At 37.9% G+C, this 18,052-nt stretch overlaps 1 protein-coding gene across 2 annotated transcripts in view; it reads right to left on the bottom strand.

Annotated features, from left to right (window-relative positions):
- Nucleotides 1–439: 439 nt before the first annotated feature.
- The window catches only part of LOC122070004 (R3H domain-containing protein 2-like), a 22,034-nt gene continuing 4,421 nt past the window's right edge, over nt 440–18,052 (bottom strand). The window contains exons 2-4 of one of the 2 annotated variants that reach the window (XM_042634107.1): nt 2,485–3,106; nt 2,124–2,406; nt 440–716 (exon numbers count right to left, since the gene is read on the bottom strand). In XM_042634107.1, coding sequence (XP_042490041.1) covers nt 666–716; nt 2,124–2,406; nt 2,485–3,106 — 956 coding nt within the window. In that variant the 3' untranslated portion in view covers nt 440–665. The remainder of the gene's footprint in view (nt 717–2,123; nt 2,407–2,484; nt 3,107–18,052) is intronic. The other variant, XM_042634108.1, reaches the window with a different exon arrangement.

Here is an 18,052-nt window from a genome sequence, read left to right as displayed (position 1 = left end):
GAGTCAGAAAAACATCTTTGGACAGGAAAGTTCGAGTAATGATAGGGAAAGTATAGGGGATTGAGAAATTTTCCCTGAAGGCTAAATCCATCCAAATATCACTACCTCCACAATCATTGTACTCTTGCAAGGATCCCTCCAAAACGTGCAATCTTACTAGCCCGGGGATTACAATGCCCTTACATTGCGACTGCCAACATCTTCTAACACAAGTGTGGAGAGTCCTGCCCCAGCATCGTTACCGTGAAACTTGCTGACAATTCATCCAAAAAAAAAAAAAAATTGCAGCAAACTGGATTGCTTCTCATGCTTTATTCCGTCGTCCTGTCCTATAATCCTTCTGTTTCCCGACATATGCAAGTATACAATAACGCCATATTATAAAGGTAAAAAATATGATGTGCCCAAGTTGGAGAAAGGTCGAACATTGTGCAATGCATAAGTCAAAGATAAAAGTCATGAATTAAGGTTCTACTACTAACAAAAATATAGGTACCAAAATAAGAATGCATGGTCACATGAATAGTGCTAAGACCGTAATCTTAATAGAAGAAACAAAAGACTTTTGAGTTAAGATTGGAATAATGATGTATATCAGAAAACTTCTTCAACAATGTCCCTATCCATAACGCGACCTAAAAAGGAAAAGCACTTCCGCCAGTCTTCTAATGGTTTTGTGAATAATCAAAGCTCAGGGGTTGCTGATAGAAAGGAGCCTGCAACAGAAGTTTAAAGGTACAAAATCATCAGAAATAAAATACAAGTTGGAAGACTACATTCTGATAATACATTAAGATAACAAATGTAATAAATGCAGCAAGAATTTTCTTTAACATCAAAAAAATCTGGGGCATAAAAATGATCCTGGCAATTCTTTTTTTATTTTCTTTGTTTACCTCTCTTCTAATCTTTGGCCTGAAGATTTCCATAGGCCCATCAGGTGACACGTTTTTAACCCAACAAACACAGGATACCAATCATGATGCAAATTGAACTTCAAAATGCACATTCCAGAATCCTTCTCGGACTGTTATCATTGAAATGCATCATCTTAGAGCAGTTCATACAACACCTTGTTGGAACAGTCTAAGAACATACCTCACAGACTGTATCATTGAAATGCATCATCTTTTAGCAGTTCAATACAACACCTTGTGATAATGATGCTTGAAATAGTCTATGAACATCTCACAAACTCTATCTCAGACAGCCTTGACAAGTCTCAAACCCATAGAAAGTTAAGGCATAGAGCACAAGTGGAACCTACCATTCAGGAATCCCAAAAGGTGAAAGACTAACCTGGTATAAACAGGATTTTGAGAGAAGGAAAAGATCCCGGAGAAATTTAGTTTCCCGAATGTACCAGACTATGAATCTTCTAGGAGACCAGGAATGTTTTACCCATAGAGTGGTGTATATTGCCACATTTCCCCTCGTATGAACATCAATGTATGGTGATTTTTCTTCACAGAACCATGTTATGATAGAGATCAGCATTGCTCATGGACTCACACTCGTATACTTACCATACAGCTATTACTATGGCAACTTGTACAAGCATACTACAAAGATCCACAGTTAACAGCATACAACTGATGGGGATCTCAAAACACCAAGACAAAAAAGATAAACAACAAACCCCAATTAGGATATTTTCCAATATGATTTACCAAACCACGACTGGGTGGCATAACATCTGTTCTCTCATTATCTAGGAAAATGAGAATCTTTTTTTGGGGCGAGGGGGGGTGTATGACAAAAGGAATATTCAGTAGATCAAATTATTAAAATCATCCAATCATGTAGGTTTCAACTTTTGATGATTCTCAGGAGTCCACAACTGCAGAGAAGCAAAGACGCTACCTTAATTAGTTCAATACAAAAACCTTACTATGAAAAAGTTGGAAAAATTGGATGATTATAACCATAAGATCTACCTCGAATTTAGGGAGAGATGAAGTATAAGAGCCAAAAGACCAGAAGGCCAGTTGGTTACCAGGTTAGGCATCTGACTATCTATTCTAACCATAAAACATCCAATGTCAAACCAATAAATACCTAAGTTGCCATAATGCACTTCCGTTTTTTACGTTAGACAGTAAAGTTAAAGAAATGTAATCTACCTGAAAGAAAGCATGCCTAAATTGCTCATAAGACTCTGCATACATCATTGCAGGACTTGGCCCTTGCATATAGACAGCATCTCTAGAAGTCTGATTCAATCCCATGGCACAAAAAGGACTCATAACTGGGCTTGAAGAAGGCCTGTAGCTGAAGGATGTTTGAGTCTGAGGCAACTGAGGGAAACCTTCATATTGCACAAATGGAGGCTGAAAGCCCTGAATGTTGAAATGTCCCAAGCCAAAGCCCTGGTTAGGTGTGAGGCCCCTAACATACCTGAAACAGCTAATGCAATGAATTAGTTTGTTCTATTTACAATAGCTCTTTTTATCACAATAAAAGGCAATGAGACATACAGCATACCTCTCATAGCTTCGGTCATAATCAGGATCGTAACGATCTTTCTCCCTGTCTCTGAAGATGGCAACTCTACAACTACCATCCCGAGTACTAAGGGTCTGGATCTTTTCTGGTTCATCCACGACACTTCGGGAACCTTCATTTTCACCCTTACTCAAACACAAACTTCTTCCCTCACTTGTTGCGGAAGATGCACCTTCTGAGTCAGAACCACTAGAGCTACTGAAAATACGGGCCCGTGCTCTGTCATACTCCTCTTTCCTCTCTTCAACAGTTCTTGCAGGATTGCTTTTTGCTCCTAATTCACTCGCATCATTTTGGAATGCTTTGTTCGGCCTTGGCCTGATGGCAATCTTGACCTGTTCAGGATTATCATTTTCTGACTGTTTTGGAGAAACTTCAGAGAGACAGACAGTAGGATATCTGCTTTCAGATGTTTTCCTGACCACTATTCTTGTTCCTAAACCATCCACAACATTGTCCACTACCATTGACTGCAGGCCATAGTGTTGAGCAACACGGTGCGCTGCTAGCCTCAGGTAGGAAGTTGGGTAATGCTGGAACTCAAACTGATGTTGATCAGGATTCTGCATAAACTTCTGGATGTCCAACTCCATTCGTAGAACTAACATTTAGAAACATAGGGGGAATGTTAAATAGGATATATAAAGAACACTGGTATTATACATTCAAAATACTATTTTAATCTGTGTCCCAACCTACTTAATAAATCTATCTTCATTAAGCACACCGATGGGCTCAAAAGGCCAGGATGGTTGGAACTTCCATGTCTCTAAACAATAATAACCAGTAGACAATTATAATATTTGCACAACCATTCTTTCTACGATTGATTCTGGATCAGAAATATTTTCTTACAGGTTCACAAAATTGGAAACATTGTCAAAATAGTAAAACTGATTGCTAAATCCCTCACACTGAATTTCTGGGACTTGAAAATCAGAAGAGTAGATTTGTTCATATATCACCAACTAGGCAATTATACAATCCAATTCTTAACATTTATCAAAATCTGGCCAGCCAATAAACATTTTGAAGATTTTTCCACTTCCATTAAAAATAAATAAAAAAGCCTCCCTGGACTTGGGTGTTGTGAAACTTAAGAACTAAGAGTCACATTTATAGAAGAATGACAACTCAAAGTCCATAGTCTAAAGGAAGCTTCTTTCAATCATTGTAAACAAACTGAGTGTACCATATTTTTTAAAGATTGGCTAACTTGTTGGATTTCAACTTACAGTAGTTACTTGGGTCTCATAGAAAACATCAGCTTCTAGTGGAAATATTTAATCTCAAAAACTGTGGATAATGGGACTTATAACTAATATCAATCACCAGCTAAGTACACGTACACCACATCAATCAACTACTCCTTGAGCATACAATCCACATGTAAGGAAAAACATTATTTTCCTGATATTGAGAAGTTAGACGCAATCATTCACACATATCCAATAAAGAAAACATTACCAGAAGAAGGGAAAAAAAAAGAGCTATTTTTGTGTGACATGATGTCAAGAGAATTGGAACCCTTAAGAGGAGCATAGCAACAGGACTATCAGAAACAGAAAACACATCTAAGGTGTATTTTATCACTTTGTGACCTGCAAATGATGCCATAGACTCTCAAGGCAAAAACTCTGGCATAGTTATGTCTTACTAGACAGGATTTGCAGCACATGGTAGGTGCACAAGGGTATTCCAGTCTAATATATCATCAGATACAGGGTAGGAACATTACTAGAACCTACTATGACTTCAATCAGTCCATGCACCTAGACAGATTAGATTCCTTCAATCCCCACCCCAACACACACAAGCCTATGAGGCTGGTTGAAGACATCAATCCGAACACTGATGATTGCTGAAAATGCCACCTGAGAGCCTATCAGGTGTCAGCGGCTTCTATCAAAAATGGGGGATTGCAAACCCTTCATTTCCAATTGAGATGGATTATTGACACCAATAACTAGATCTCCAGTATGGAATACTAAATTTGGTCAACTTCACTGTGGAAACTTTTACTCCAGGGTGTTCTTGGCATAGTTAATATCCCTTATTTTGATATTAATTAGTGGTAATATCCTTCTAGTCTCCACATATGACCTTTGGCATTAGGTGGAGTAAAACAATGATACCAGAGTTATAGGACGAATGGCTTCAAAAGGCAGAGGTCCATGCAGATTACTGTCATCCAGTTAGGCATGCCAAGCCTCAGTAAACAAACTACTTTGGCATTCACCCCTTTAAAATCTTGTTCTCCTGGAAAATAAGGACATGCAATTCTTAAGTAAACAAACTAGCCAAAAGTAAGGGAGAATGGGCATAGATTTATCTGGTCTCACTCTGATGGAATGTTTGGTGGTTGGGTGCTATCATTTACTTCCGCTGATTTGCTTTGCAAGGTACATACTCATCACATGTCGACACATCAGCACAAGGCAAACAATAAACACATACCATGCTTGATGTAGATAGTTTTATCAAAAGGAGGGCACAAGCTGATCAATTCTTGGTTCAGTTCTATCCCAAGTTTGGTCCTGGTTTGACTCCACCAAAACAGCTGGTTGGCAGCCTTGCCCCTTCCATCGATCCAGCAGATCAAAACTCTATTTTGCCTTCAAGTGAACTTCTAGAATCTCAGTCGGTTAAGTCATGGATGGGTGCAGCAGCTGCTGTTGGAATCTTCAAGAAAATCTCTACCGATCTCAGTTTGAGTGCTGTTTTGTCTTATTTGCAGATCTTAATCAGCAAGCAAGAAGAAATCCCAGGAAAAGGATCTAGTAGATCCAAAACCCTTGCTACTGATCTCAGCATTGGACTGTTATCTTATTATGAAGATACAGCTGGAGGAAGAAATATGAAAGTTATTGTTCACGTGAACAGCAACCAGCCCATTATCTTCATGGATTTGTCTAGCTTTTTGGTGTTTAGAGTCTTCTGTAGACAAGTAATTAGTTTAGCCTGTTAATTTCTATTTTTATATTTGCTTGGTTAACAAGTAGTTTATTGTTTGGAAAGTCTACGTTAGCTTCCATTCTTATGTTAATTTTCTATTTTAATAACAACAATAACAACACAACTCAGTCTTATCCCAACTGAATGGGGTCAGCTACATGGATCCAAGGGCCAAAAAAAAAAGACAACTTTTGGACATCCCACTCACGAATCGGCAACCAGGATCATAGCCCTCCAAGTAGCTCTATTCGATATCATACTTGGGTGAAGACTTAACTTTTGCATGTCTCTTCTTACTAACTCATCAATGGTCATTTTCGGCCTGCCCCTAGCCCTTTTAGCTCCATTCATCTGCATCTGGTCACTCCTCTGTACTGGGGCATTCAAAGGCCTCCTTTGTACATGCCCAAACCATCGTAACCAACATATTCTGAGCTTATCTTGAATTGGGGCAATTTCTAAATCGGTCCTAATCTGGTTATTTCTTATTCTATCTCTCAGGGTTTTGCCACACATCCATCTCAATATCCTCATCTCCGCCACATTCAACTTATCTACATTACGCTTCTTGACTTCCCAACATTCTGCACCATACATCATAGCTGGTCTTATGACAGTCCTATAGAATTTTCCCTTAAGCTTTAGAGGAATCCGTCGATCACATAACACATCAGACGCCCCTCCATTTCATCTATCCAACTTTAATTCTATGGGAAACATCATCTATCTTACCTTCCTTGTTTAAAGTAGAGCCCAGATATCTGAAGCAGTCACTTTGCGAGATCTCTCTCCCCTCAATTTTCACTCCCTCGCCATCGATCCTCAATCGACTAAAGTTACGCATCATATATTCCGTCCTCGCTCTACTTATCTTAAGGCCTCTCGATTCCAAAGTATATCTCCATCGTTCCAACTTATCGTTAATTTCTACCACAGTTTTACTGGCCAGAACAATATCATCTACAAAAAGCATACACCATGGGATCTATCCTTAAATATCACTGGTTAAATCATCCATGATAAGAGTAAAATCCTTGATGTAGCACAATAGTAATTGAGAACTGAGCACCCTGGCCTCTCACTGTTCTCACACTAGTCACCACATCACCATACATGTCTTTCATTATATCTACATATTTACTTGACACCCCTTTCTTCTCTAAAACCTGCCAAATTAAATCTCTGGGGACCCTGTTAGTTTTCTATTTTAATTACTTTCTAATTGCAAGCTGAACTCACTCATTTATAAGGAGCTACTGTAATCAATTTGAGAAATTAATGTAAAATGATTTAAAGATGGCTTATGCTGTTATACTATGGGATGCAGTTGGGTGAGAGGCCCTAAGTGAGATGCCTAAACTTGAGGGATGAGATGCCCATAACCTAACCTTCTTCTTCCCCATTTCTCGACCCCTCCATGAATGATTTGAGAGTTGTTTTGAGTCTAATTGAAGACCAGAAGCCACATCTATCGAGCTAGCCTGAAGATCAGCCCAGTAGAGGGATCAAAACTCAGCTTCTGTCAGGGTTTGGGTGCTGATTGACTCTGCCAAGATCTCCTCACTTGTAAGTCCAAATCGGAAACCCTTTTGGCAGTTTATAGAGCACACAAGGGGGCTCCTTCGACCAGAGTTTGGTCTCCAACTGAGCTTCTTATCAACTGTTGTTGAAGGTCTACATTAGTTTCCTACTTGGGAAAAATACCATATCTCTATATTTGGCCATCCAATCAGGCCCAACTTTTAAGGGTTTGTTTAGCACCACAAGAGGAGCATTCCCTCAAAATTTGAGCTCCAACAAAGCCTCATTGATGCAGATAAACCACTTAATGAGCTTATTTTATTAGAAATAAACCTTGGGTTGGGTTATTTATGTATGTGTTGGGTCTTTTATCCTATGGGATTTATTTGTAATAGACCACTTTAATGGGCTTAAAATATATGTAGAAAATAGGAAAATGAAATTCCATTCCATAGTTTAGTTGGAGTCCTATTTTAAGTCTATTTTTTTTGTTATTTCAGTTTCCTAGTCAATTTAGGTTTCCCAATTAGTTAAGGATTGAGTTAGGCCTTTCTTTTTTGGTATTTTGAGTCTTTTATATAAGTTTGTAAGGGCTCAGAATTGTAAACAAATTTATTAATGAATTTTCAGCTTTGTGCTCCCAAAATTCTAAGAAAGAATTTCTTATACAGCAGAAATAGTTGTAGGTGTAAGGCCCAGGCTGAGATAACCATCCCACCCACATCTAACCCATCTCAATCCTTCTTTTCTTATTTATTCATTCATCATCTTCTTCATCCAACAAGTATTATTCTTCAAGTTTTCCTCGAATTTCTTCAAGTCTTCTAAAAGGTTGGATGTCACACTTTTTCTAGATTAGGCAATTCAGCCATCCGATCAAACTATTATGTTTTTATATTTGTTATTTATTTACTTAAGATATATTCATAAATAAGCAAACAGCCCTTTTTAAATCCAATAAAAATAATTTAAAATTCAAATTCCAAAAAAAATATAAAAACATTGTTGAGAACCAAAAATCAGGTAAAATAATATTTTATTTTAATGTCCATAAAATTATTTTCGTTCATGCAATTTTAACAGCATTCTCTCACTTTAAAATAAGTTCGACCACAACATAACTTTATCATTACAACTCAGATTTAAGTAATCCTAAGTTGTTGGAAAACTAATTTTGTGTTGTACCTAATGCAAAAAGTCTCATGTAAAAATAAACTCATTTCACAAGTCAAACTTATTATAGAACAAGAGCATTTCTCTAAATGTTAACTTTTATGATTTACTGTGACTTAATGTTTATTTTTTATGATTTGATGCGACTTAATGTTGAATTTTTATGAATTGATGTGGCTTTTTTTTTTATTTTTTTTTTATTTTTAATGATACAAGGCATATACAGCATACTAAATAATGATAGAAAAGAGGGGAAAAAAAATAACAATTGTCCGCCTTAAGGCGGGCACCTTTTCGCCTAAGCGCTTAAGCAGTCCTCCAACGCCTTGGCTTCGTGACAACTATGAGATCTGGAAAAAAATTATTGTTTTGCTTCTGTTTATTGTTACAAGTTAACTCTCGAAATTAGAGATTGTTTGTGCTTTATTACCTTAATTTTTTAACCCTAATTTTGGGCTAGAAATTACTTTTTTGCCCCACGGTTTTTTTTCTTTTTCCTTCATAGTTGTTGTCTTATTTCACTCAAAATCTTCATTATTTGCATCTAAGCCATCCTTTGAGTATAGATCCTTGTCAATTGGCTACTATTTTGATTCTTTCAAATTTAATACTACATTAATTAGTATCAGAGCCTAATCTAACCGAGGATGGAGCCGCATTATTTTTCGTGGAGAAATTACTTCATACATATTCCTTGAATGGGTGTATGAATTCGGTGTGCCCCCACTCCAAGTGAGACTCCTCCGTCGAACCTTCGTACCCCCCTCTCCAGGTGACAACGTTTGTTTTTTTCAAACTAAGGCAGAACATAAAACTGAACCCACAAAATCTCGTAACCCTTCTCTGTCACAGAGTACCAAAACATGACTTGCCCCCCTTCTTCTACATCTCCGTTCCCGGCTGCTATCGATTGAGGGCGATAGTCCTAACTCCTAACAATCAATACCCCCTACTCCCTTCCTTTTCTCTATTTCTCACTTGCAGTGGCGGGAGGGCATCCTACCCTACCCCAGTTCACCCTTCTTCTCCGTCTCCATTCGGCCACCGAGTTATCACTTCTCTGTAAGTTTTTCTCGAACTGAAATGGATGCATGTCTCCCTTCTCTGTAAATTTTTCCCCCATCATTGTTAAACAAACAATCGAGTTGGGTACTTGGATTTGATTCAGCCATGAGTTTAATGTTCTTAGTTGCCGGATATTTTGCATTCCATGGCTGCGGATTTATTGATATACTTATTCATTTTCTAGAAAGGAGGATGGGTCCTAACTCCCGAGTCTCTTGACCTTCAAGGTCATGTGGATAGAGTTGTTTTGGGGTAGCTTTCTGTTTGGGGCCTGCATGGATAGAATTGTAAATTATTTCTGGAATGAGTTACCAGAAACATAATATGACAATCTCATATAACTATGTTTCTGATATCCCATTTTCAGAGTTTCTCAGCTGCCTTTCAGATTATTTCAGTTCATGGTATCTGCAAATCACCTCTATTATTTCAGTTCATGGTATCTACAAATCACCTCAAATAGTCAGCTTTGAGTTTGAGATTGTAATTTCATGTAATGTGTTTGATCACAATCATACACTTCTAGTCTTTTCAATTAAGCATCATATTTCGAAACAAACAACATATTACTGCCTGCCATGTTCTTTGGAAAACCAGATTGGATTTAAGTGTTCAGGATGGAGTAGCTTGGGTAATGGGTATTATTCTTTTGATTATCAAGGATTTGCTATTTGTGGGTGGTAGCTATTTGATTTATTCTTTGTGATATGGTACTGCTGGATATAGTATTATGGGCCTGGCTTATTCTTCAGCTCTTTATTTTTTTATTTTTGGATGGATAAGCTCCTTGGTTCTGGTTTGATGTTCCGGGCTGCTGATTATCAATATTTATTGTGTATTGTTTTTTTTTTTTTTTTTTCAGTCGTTGTAATTTCATTGCTACTAAGAGTATGTTAGCTTAGCTGTCATAGGAGTTCATGACTAATGCCTCATTGATCGATTTTGTCTATTGTGTATCATTGATTCATTGTATTTGAAGAAGTTACATATTAGACAAAGAGATAAAATTGTCATCTATAGAAACAATTGATGGTAGCAGTGGGGCTGAAAATACAAAGCACAGTCAATAAATGATCCAAGCAAGAATCCCAAAAGGAGAGCAAAATCAAAAGATCCTCAAATGAAATACGGGTACTGGCCTAACTTAGAAGACAAAAAACTGGATTAAGTGTAGCCTTTATGGGAAGGATGTCGAGGTAGGAAAAAAAACGAATGAAGCAACATTTGATTGATGGATATGGAGATGCAGCCAAGTGTGTAAAAACAAAAAAAAAAAAACAATTGCTAAAGAGATGAGAGATGCAATCTTGAAGAACAAGAGAAAGAGGAACCTTGAAAGTTTTGATGATTTGGATGTTAGTGATGGAGATGGAGTTTCACTTATGGAATCACAACAGAATACAATATCCGATTTGGGGGTCTCATGTCCTATCCCTAGCTCTAAGACAACTTCAAGAAGAAATTCAGACACAATCCGAACAAGGGGTCCCATGGATAAGCATGTGAGAGGAATCCTAAAGAAGTGGCTGCAGATAAGCAGGGATAAAGGTCCATATCAAAAAACAATGGAGAACCGCGTAAGAGGAGATGAAGAAAGAGATAAACTCCGTTCTTACTTTGCAAGATGGGCTTATGAAATCGACGTTCCATTTAATCCTTTAAAGTTTAAGGAGTTCGGAGGAATTGGTTGAGGTTATTGGTCAATATGGACCAGGTTTCAAGCACCCTTCATTTCATGACAATAGGTGGCCTCTACTGAAGTCTGAGAAGGATAAAATTGGTGAATTAAAAGTGAAGTATCAAGCATATTGGAAGAAATATGGGTGCACACTCATATCTGATGGGTGGACAGACAAGACAGGAAGGAACCTAATTAATTTTCTTATCAAATGTTCAAAGGGGATCTTCTTTTTTTTTTTTTTTTGAGTCTATGGATGCATCCAACCAATCACAAACCACTGATATTTTATTTAAACTCCTTGATAGCAAGGTTGAAGAGATTAGGGAAGATTATGTGATTCAAGTAGTCTTTGACAATGTTGCCAACCATGTTACAGCCGGTAGACTATTAACAGAGAAAAGGAAGAGGTTGTTTTGGACTTCATGTGCAGTTCATTGCATAGACCTTATGATGGAATGCATATGCAAATTGAGCTCATATAAGACTATTATATCGAAGGTCAAGAAATTAACTGTCTTCATCAACAGGCACACTCGCCTTCTTTAAGCTATGAGGCAAAAAACAGGGGAGCAAACGTAGTGAGGGCTAGAGTGACTAGATTTGCCACTTGATTTTTAACACTTCAAAGCTTATACAAGCATAAGGAATCTTTGAAAAAAGTATTTGTTGGTGATGCATCTATAGAGGCAGGGAAGAAAGCTTTTGAGAAGGTGTTACTATATCGTTCTAGTGTGGTGTAATGGATTGGACAAAGAGCATCACATCCTCTTCTTCAACTCTTGAGGATCGTGGATGGTGATGAGTTGCTCACTTTACCTGAAATATATATTGCAATAGAAGTGGCAAAGAAGAGCATAAGAAAAAAAAAAAAATTGGGGACAATGAAAGGAAACAGAAGAAAAAAATCATAAAGATTATTGATAGGCGTCAGAAGACTCAGATGGATCGACCAAGTTCATTAAGGCTATCATGGATGATTCCGATAATGAGATAGCCATTGCTCATAAAGCAAATGATCAATGATGTTCTTACTATGTTGGTGCCTGATGAAACCTTGCAAGAGAAGGTCATTGTCCAGGCCAAAGCTTATACTCAAGCTAAGTTTTGCAAAGGAAATGGCGATTCGACAAAGAAACAAGTTGAATCCTAGTAAGTATATTTCTTTTTAAATTTGTACTGTTTTATACTCTGTATGATGATTTTACTCAACCCATATTTTTTTATATTATATATCTATAGTCTATTGGTGGAGAAGACATAGAAGTTCTGCTCCTAACCTTACAAAAGTTGCATTGCTCTTTCTTGGGCTTTGTTTCTCATCTTCTGGTTGTGAGCGCAATTAGAGCACATTTGACTTTTGTGAGTACTGAGTACTAAGTACTTCACTTAATATGGTTTGTATAGTTTTATGGAAGAATGCCTCAAAACTCTTAAAAAGAGAACCTCATACTGTTAAAGTTTTTCGGATTCACACCAAGAAGAGGAATAGGTTAGAGCATCAACGCTTAAATGAACTTATCTACATTCAGTATAATCGTCGATTTCAAGTAAGGTTCCAAGAAAGAAATGAACCAAAAAAAAAATTATAATCCATTATTGCTTTATAAGCTAAATTGGAGTAATGAGTGGATAATTGGTGAATCAAATGATGAATTAGTTCATCCTAAGGATGATCTCACTTGGATAGCTGTTGATAAAGCACTTGGGGCATCTTCATCATATCAAGGCCACAATAGACCAAGGAGGGCTCCAACATCAACTAGTGGATCCAATCTCTACTATACCCAGCGTGGTAGAAGGGCTGAGGATTCTTCAGATGAAGCAGTGGATGTGGAGGACATGAGTGAAGAGGATGTTTGTGATGATGAGAACACCGAGGACGATTATGGCTAAGATCCAAATGATGCAGGCCAACAACAGGATGAAGAAGAAAAAAATTCTTAATTTAATTACTGATTTGGATTGAACTTTGAGTCTTTTAACTTTGAAGAATTGAACTTTAGAATTTTTTATGGGACCGATGGGTTTGCATTTATACTTTTAGTATTTGACTTTGACTACTTACTAATTTTTTTTAGCATTTTTGTTTATTCTATGTTTTTTCTTCATTGAAGATTTTTTGAATGATTCAGAATCCCCAAGTTACTCATACTTTCTCATCCATTATATTTGGCATTTTGATTTTTACTTTAGATTTTTTTAATTCTAAGTTTTTAATCCCAAGTTACTCATACTTTCTCATCATATGGTCTTTGTCGACCTGGAAAAGGCCTATGACAGAGTCCCCAGAGATTTAATCTGGCAGGTTTTAGAGAAGAAAGGAGTGTCAAGTAAATATGTGGATATAATTAAAGACATGTATGGTAATGTGGTGACTAATGTGAGATCAGTGAGTGGCCAGGGTACTCAGTTCCCAATTACTATCGGACTACATCAAGGATCCACATTGAGCCCCTACCTATTTACTCTTATCTTTGATGATTTAACCAGGGATATTCAAGGAGAAATCCCGTGGTGTATGCTTTTTGCAGATGATATTGTTCTGGTCGGTAAAACTATGGCAGAAATTAACGATAAGTTGGAACTATGGAGATATACTTTGGAATCGAGAGGTCTTAAGATAAGTAGAAAGAAGACGGAATATATGATGTGTAACTTTAGTTGATTGAGGATCGATGGCAACGGAGTGAAAATTGAAGGGAGAGAGATCCCGCAAAGTGACAGCTTCAGATATTTGGGCTCTACCTTAAACAAGGAAGGTGAGATAAAATGATGATGTTTCCCACAGAATTAAAGTCAGATAGATGAAATGGAGAGGGGCGTCTAGAGTGTTATGTGATTGACGGATTCCTCTAAAGCTTAAGGGAAAATTCTACAGGACTGTCATAAGACCAGCTATGATGTATGGTGCAGAATGTTGGGCAGTCAAGAAGCATAATGCAAATAAGTTGAATGTGGCGGAGATGAGGATGTTGAGATGGAAGTGCGGCAAAACCGTGAGAGAAAGAATAAGAAATGACCAGGTTAGAACTGATTTAGGAATCGCCCCAATTCAAGATAAGCTCAGAGAATGTCAGTTACGATGGTTTGGGCATGTACAAAGGAGGCCTTTGGATGCCCCAGTACAAATGAGTGATCAGATGCAGATGGATGGAGCTAAAAGGGCTAGGGGCAGGCCAAAAATGACCATTGATGAGTTGGTAAGAAAAAACATTCAAAAGTTGAGTCTTCACCCAAGTATGGTATCGAACAGAGCTACTTGAAGGGCTATGATCCGGGTTGCCGATGTGTAAGTGGGATGTCCAAAAGCTAGTTTTTTTCTTTTTTCCCTTGGATCCCTGTAGCCGACCCCATTCAGTTGGGATAAGGCTAAGTTGTGTTGTTGTTGTGTTATTGTCTAAGTTCTTACTTCTTTGACAGGAGTAGAAATATAGTAGATGACAGGCACTCATTTTGGCATCATAAAGATAAATATAATAAACACTTATATATTTTAAGTCTTCTTTTCTTTATATTTATAACTTTGTTTCCTATGATTGAAGATTGAAGATTGAAGATTGATGATTGATGATTGAAGATTAATGATTGATTAACTTAGCTTATCCACTTTATTGATTTGTTTTTTTATGAATATCTTGCATTGATATGAAGTATGAACCTTTAATCTTTATTTAGCATATGAATAAAATTATATAATTTTTTATATACCATTTGAGCCAAATAGAATAGTTGCATAAAAAATAAAACACTATAACGTTTTATTCAATAAGGTGACGCTTTATGCTCGCCCTATCGCCAAAGCACTCCGAAAGACCCTCAAACACTTTGGTTGCCACACCATCGTAATAGCCTTGCCAGAACATGATTATTTTAGATACTTGGGGTCAATAATAAATTAAAAATGTGATACAGAGTATAATGTTTCACAACGAATTAATGTGGGATGGACGACATTGAGTGGTGCATCCGAATTGTTATGTGATCAGCATATTCCTTTAAAGCTTGAAGAAAAGTTCAATAGGACAATTGTACAATCGGTTATGATGTAGGGGCGGAATGTTGGGCAATTAAGAAACATCATATAAATAAACTAAGTGTAGCGGAGATGAAGATGTTGAAATGGGCACCAAAAAGGAGGAGTGATCTGATTTAGATTGAAAGAACAAAAAGAGCTAGATGCAAGCTAAAACGACCTTAGGAGACGTACCGAAGAAAGACATGCATAGTTTAGTTTATCCTTATTTTTGCAAAGATTAGTTTTCAGGTAAAGTAATGCACCTACAACTTTGAATGTTGCACAAATCCTTCAACAACACAGCTAATCACTACTTCCACTGCGTTCCTCCATTGCCCAAGTACTTGTTCCAACATTGTACAGCAATGATTTGGTCAAGAAAGCACCAAAATTGAGGTTTTAAAGCTTATGAGACAAAATTAGGCAAAACCAACGAAAGGGGTCAAAATTGATATTTAAAACTTAAGCCAAAGTAACAGTTCGGTTAAAATTTTTGTCCTTTCGACAAAACAAAACTTTGAACCGAAATTTCGGTCTAAACTTGATCACTCCTCGATATCACATTTGGTTTCGTTTACCCTTTGCAAAACCAAACCATTTCAGTATGTTTCACTAAATTTCACCAAAACCTTGAAACCATAATTGTGATGGTAGGGACCATCTTCAAAAACTTTGTTGATGCATCAAAGGAGAAAAAGCATGCAAAGAATATTTATAAGTTGCTAAAAGATGTTGTAGATGAGGTGGGGGTACCGAATGTTGTCCAAGTGGTGATGGACAACAGAAGCAACTTTAAGAAGACTGGAGAGAGATTGATGCACAACAACAGGTACCACCTCTTTTGGACACCATGAACAACCCATTGCATTGACCTCATGCTAAAGAACACGAAGAAGAGATCCATGGTAACAGATGAGGCCGAGAGGGCAAGAAAAATGACCATATTTGTTTACAACCATGGTATGCTTTATAGCTATGGAGGGAGAAGTGAGGTGGAGAATTGGTGAGGCCTAACATTACTCAATTTGCCACCAACTACATTGCATTGAAGAGCTTTATGGTGAAGATGGTTTGTCTAAAGTCCATGTTTGCTTCAGAGGATTGGTTTAGCTGGAGGCAATCAAGTTCGACTATATCTATTGACCAATTTGAGTGGGATCTGAAGATGGTCATTCAAATACTAGAGCCAGTGGGAAAGGTATTGAGGATGACCAACTCTGAGAAGAATCTTACCTTGCCACACTTGAATGCAACCACGGAGATGATGAAGGAATACATGAGAGCAGCACTAAAACATGGTGGAAGGACACACCAGAAGATTTTTGAGGATCAATGAGAGAAGCTCTTCATGTATCTATTACAAAGGGTAACGGTATTGAGGAGGACCAACTCTAAGAAGAAGCTTACCTTGCCACACTTGTATTTTCCATACCTATATGCAACCACGAAGATGATGAAGAAATACACAAGCAGAGCTAACACGTGGTGGGAGGACATACCTAAAGATTGTGGAGGATCAATGAGAGAAGCTCTTTATGTATCTATTGTAAACGGCTAGTGAGTTTTAAATTTTTATTTTAAGATATTTGAGTTAATTTACATTCCATTTATATCTTTAAAAGCGATGAAAAGTTCTTTATATCATTCCCATTATATTATCTCAATCCCAAGTACCAATACAACCATCGACTTGGGATGGTCAATCACTAATAGATGTAGTGGAAAATGTGGTGGCCAATTTGAAGCCAAATCCAACTATACAATCGAGGTGCAATAATAATGTGAGGCTTGGTAGTTAAATATTTTTGGAAATGTAATTACTCGATTGCATATTAATTCGAACATTACCAAATTTGAAACGAGTGTAGATAAAGACCTTCCAGGATGCTATTAGAACTTTTGGTCATGCAGCCTCAAAGTCTGGCCGAGAAACCACAACTTCTGGTAGGTCCACTGCATTTCTATATAGGAGAGAAGCACCTGACTTGAGAAAGATGCTCTCCTAGATATGTTCCACCTCTGGACGTGAGCGTAACTGGAGTACATTCTCACTTATCTACTCCAAAAGGCGGAACCAATTGGGTCACGCAAGGTCGGAGCGAGATTAGTGTATATGCATTATAACATGAGACTGAAGATACATCACATACACATGGGCATGGATGACAATAAAGATCGATAAAGATCCAATCGAGCATGCCAACATTTTCCAGGTGGAGTCAGATGATGAAGACAATCATCCCCCATGAGAGTGGGTGAGGGATTAAAGTGACCCTATAATAGATTTACAAGGGGTAAACCCAACCCCAACATAGCTAGTCAAATGGGTGAGTACTGAGGTCGATGAGCTTATGGCATCTCAAGATTGTCAGGTTCATTCGCATACAGCCAGCCCTATCGAGTCTAAGGTTGGCAAGGAAGGTGATAACATTAACTGGACGAATTCTAGTGGCCACACTCACACACCATCCCCATTTAATTTTAAAGGCAATGGGGATGGGGATGAGGATGATAGATTTGTAGTGATGTGCAAGAAGTACCACCAGCTGGAGCCAAAGCCAGAGCCTATCTGCTTAATAGGCAAGAGTCAACTTGATCATGTCACATAGGATGTTGACTATAGTGCACGTGCCCCCACACATGCAAGCTACTTGAGAAGCACGTGTCGCCGATTCATGCCACCACCTGAGGAGGAGAGTAGTATGCATGGGGGGCAATGGTGTGCACCATCATATGCCATAAGGGGGGTGACAGATTTGTAGTGATGTGCAAGGGATACCACCAGCTGGAGCCAAAGCTAGAGCCTATCTGCTTAATAGGCGAGAGTCAACTTGATCATGTCACATAGGATGTTGAATATGGTGCACATGCCCCCACTCATGCAAGCTACTTGAGAAGCCCATGTCGCCAATTTATACCCACCTGAGGAGGAGAGTAGTATGCATGGGGGCAATGGTGTGCACCATCATATGCCACAAGGAGCACCGATTCCAACTATTATGAGTATGGTGGCTATGGGCAATTTAGCTCTTCATCATCATTACCTTCTTGGAGTTTGAAACCAAACTTCTCCACAGGAGGATAGATAGGGCGATTCAGGTGAGATCCACTGTAGATCCAAAACTTTCTATTCACTC

This window comes from Macadamia integrifolia, unplaced genomic scaffold, assembly GCF_013358625.1.
Source record: "Macadamia integrifolia cultivar HAES 741 unplaced genomic scaffold, SCU_Mint_v3 scaffold805, whole genome shotgun sequence".
In the NCBI taxonomy this organism is placed as follows: Eukaryota; Viridiplantae; Streptophyta; class Magnoliopsida; order Proteales; family Proteaceae; genus Macadamia; species Macadamia integrifolia.
The sequence above is the reverse complement of the archived record's forward strand: the minus strand, read 5'-3'. Positions and strand labels throughout refer to the sequence as shown.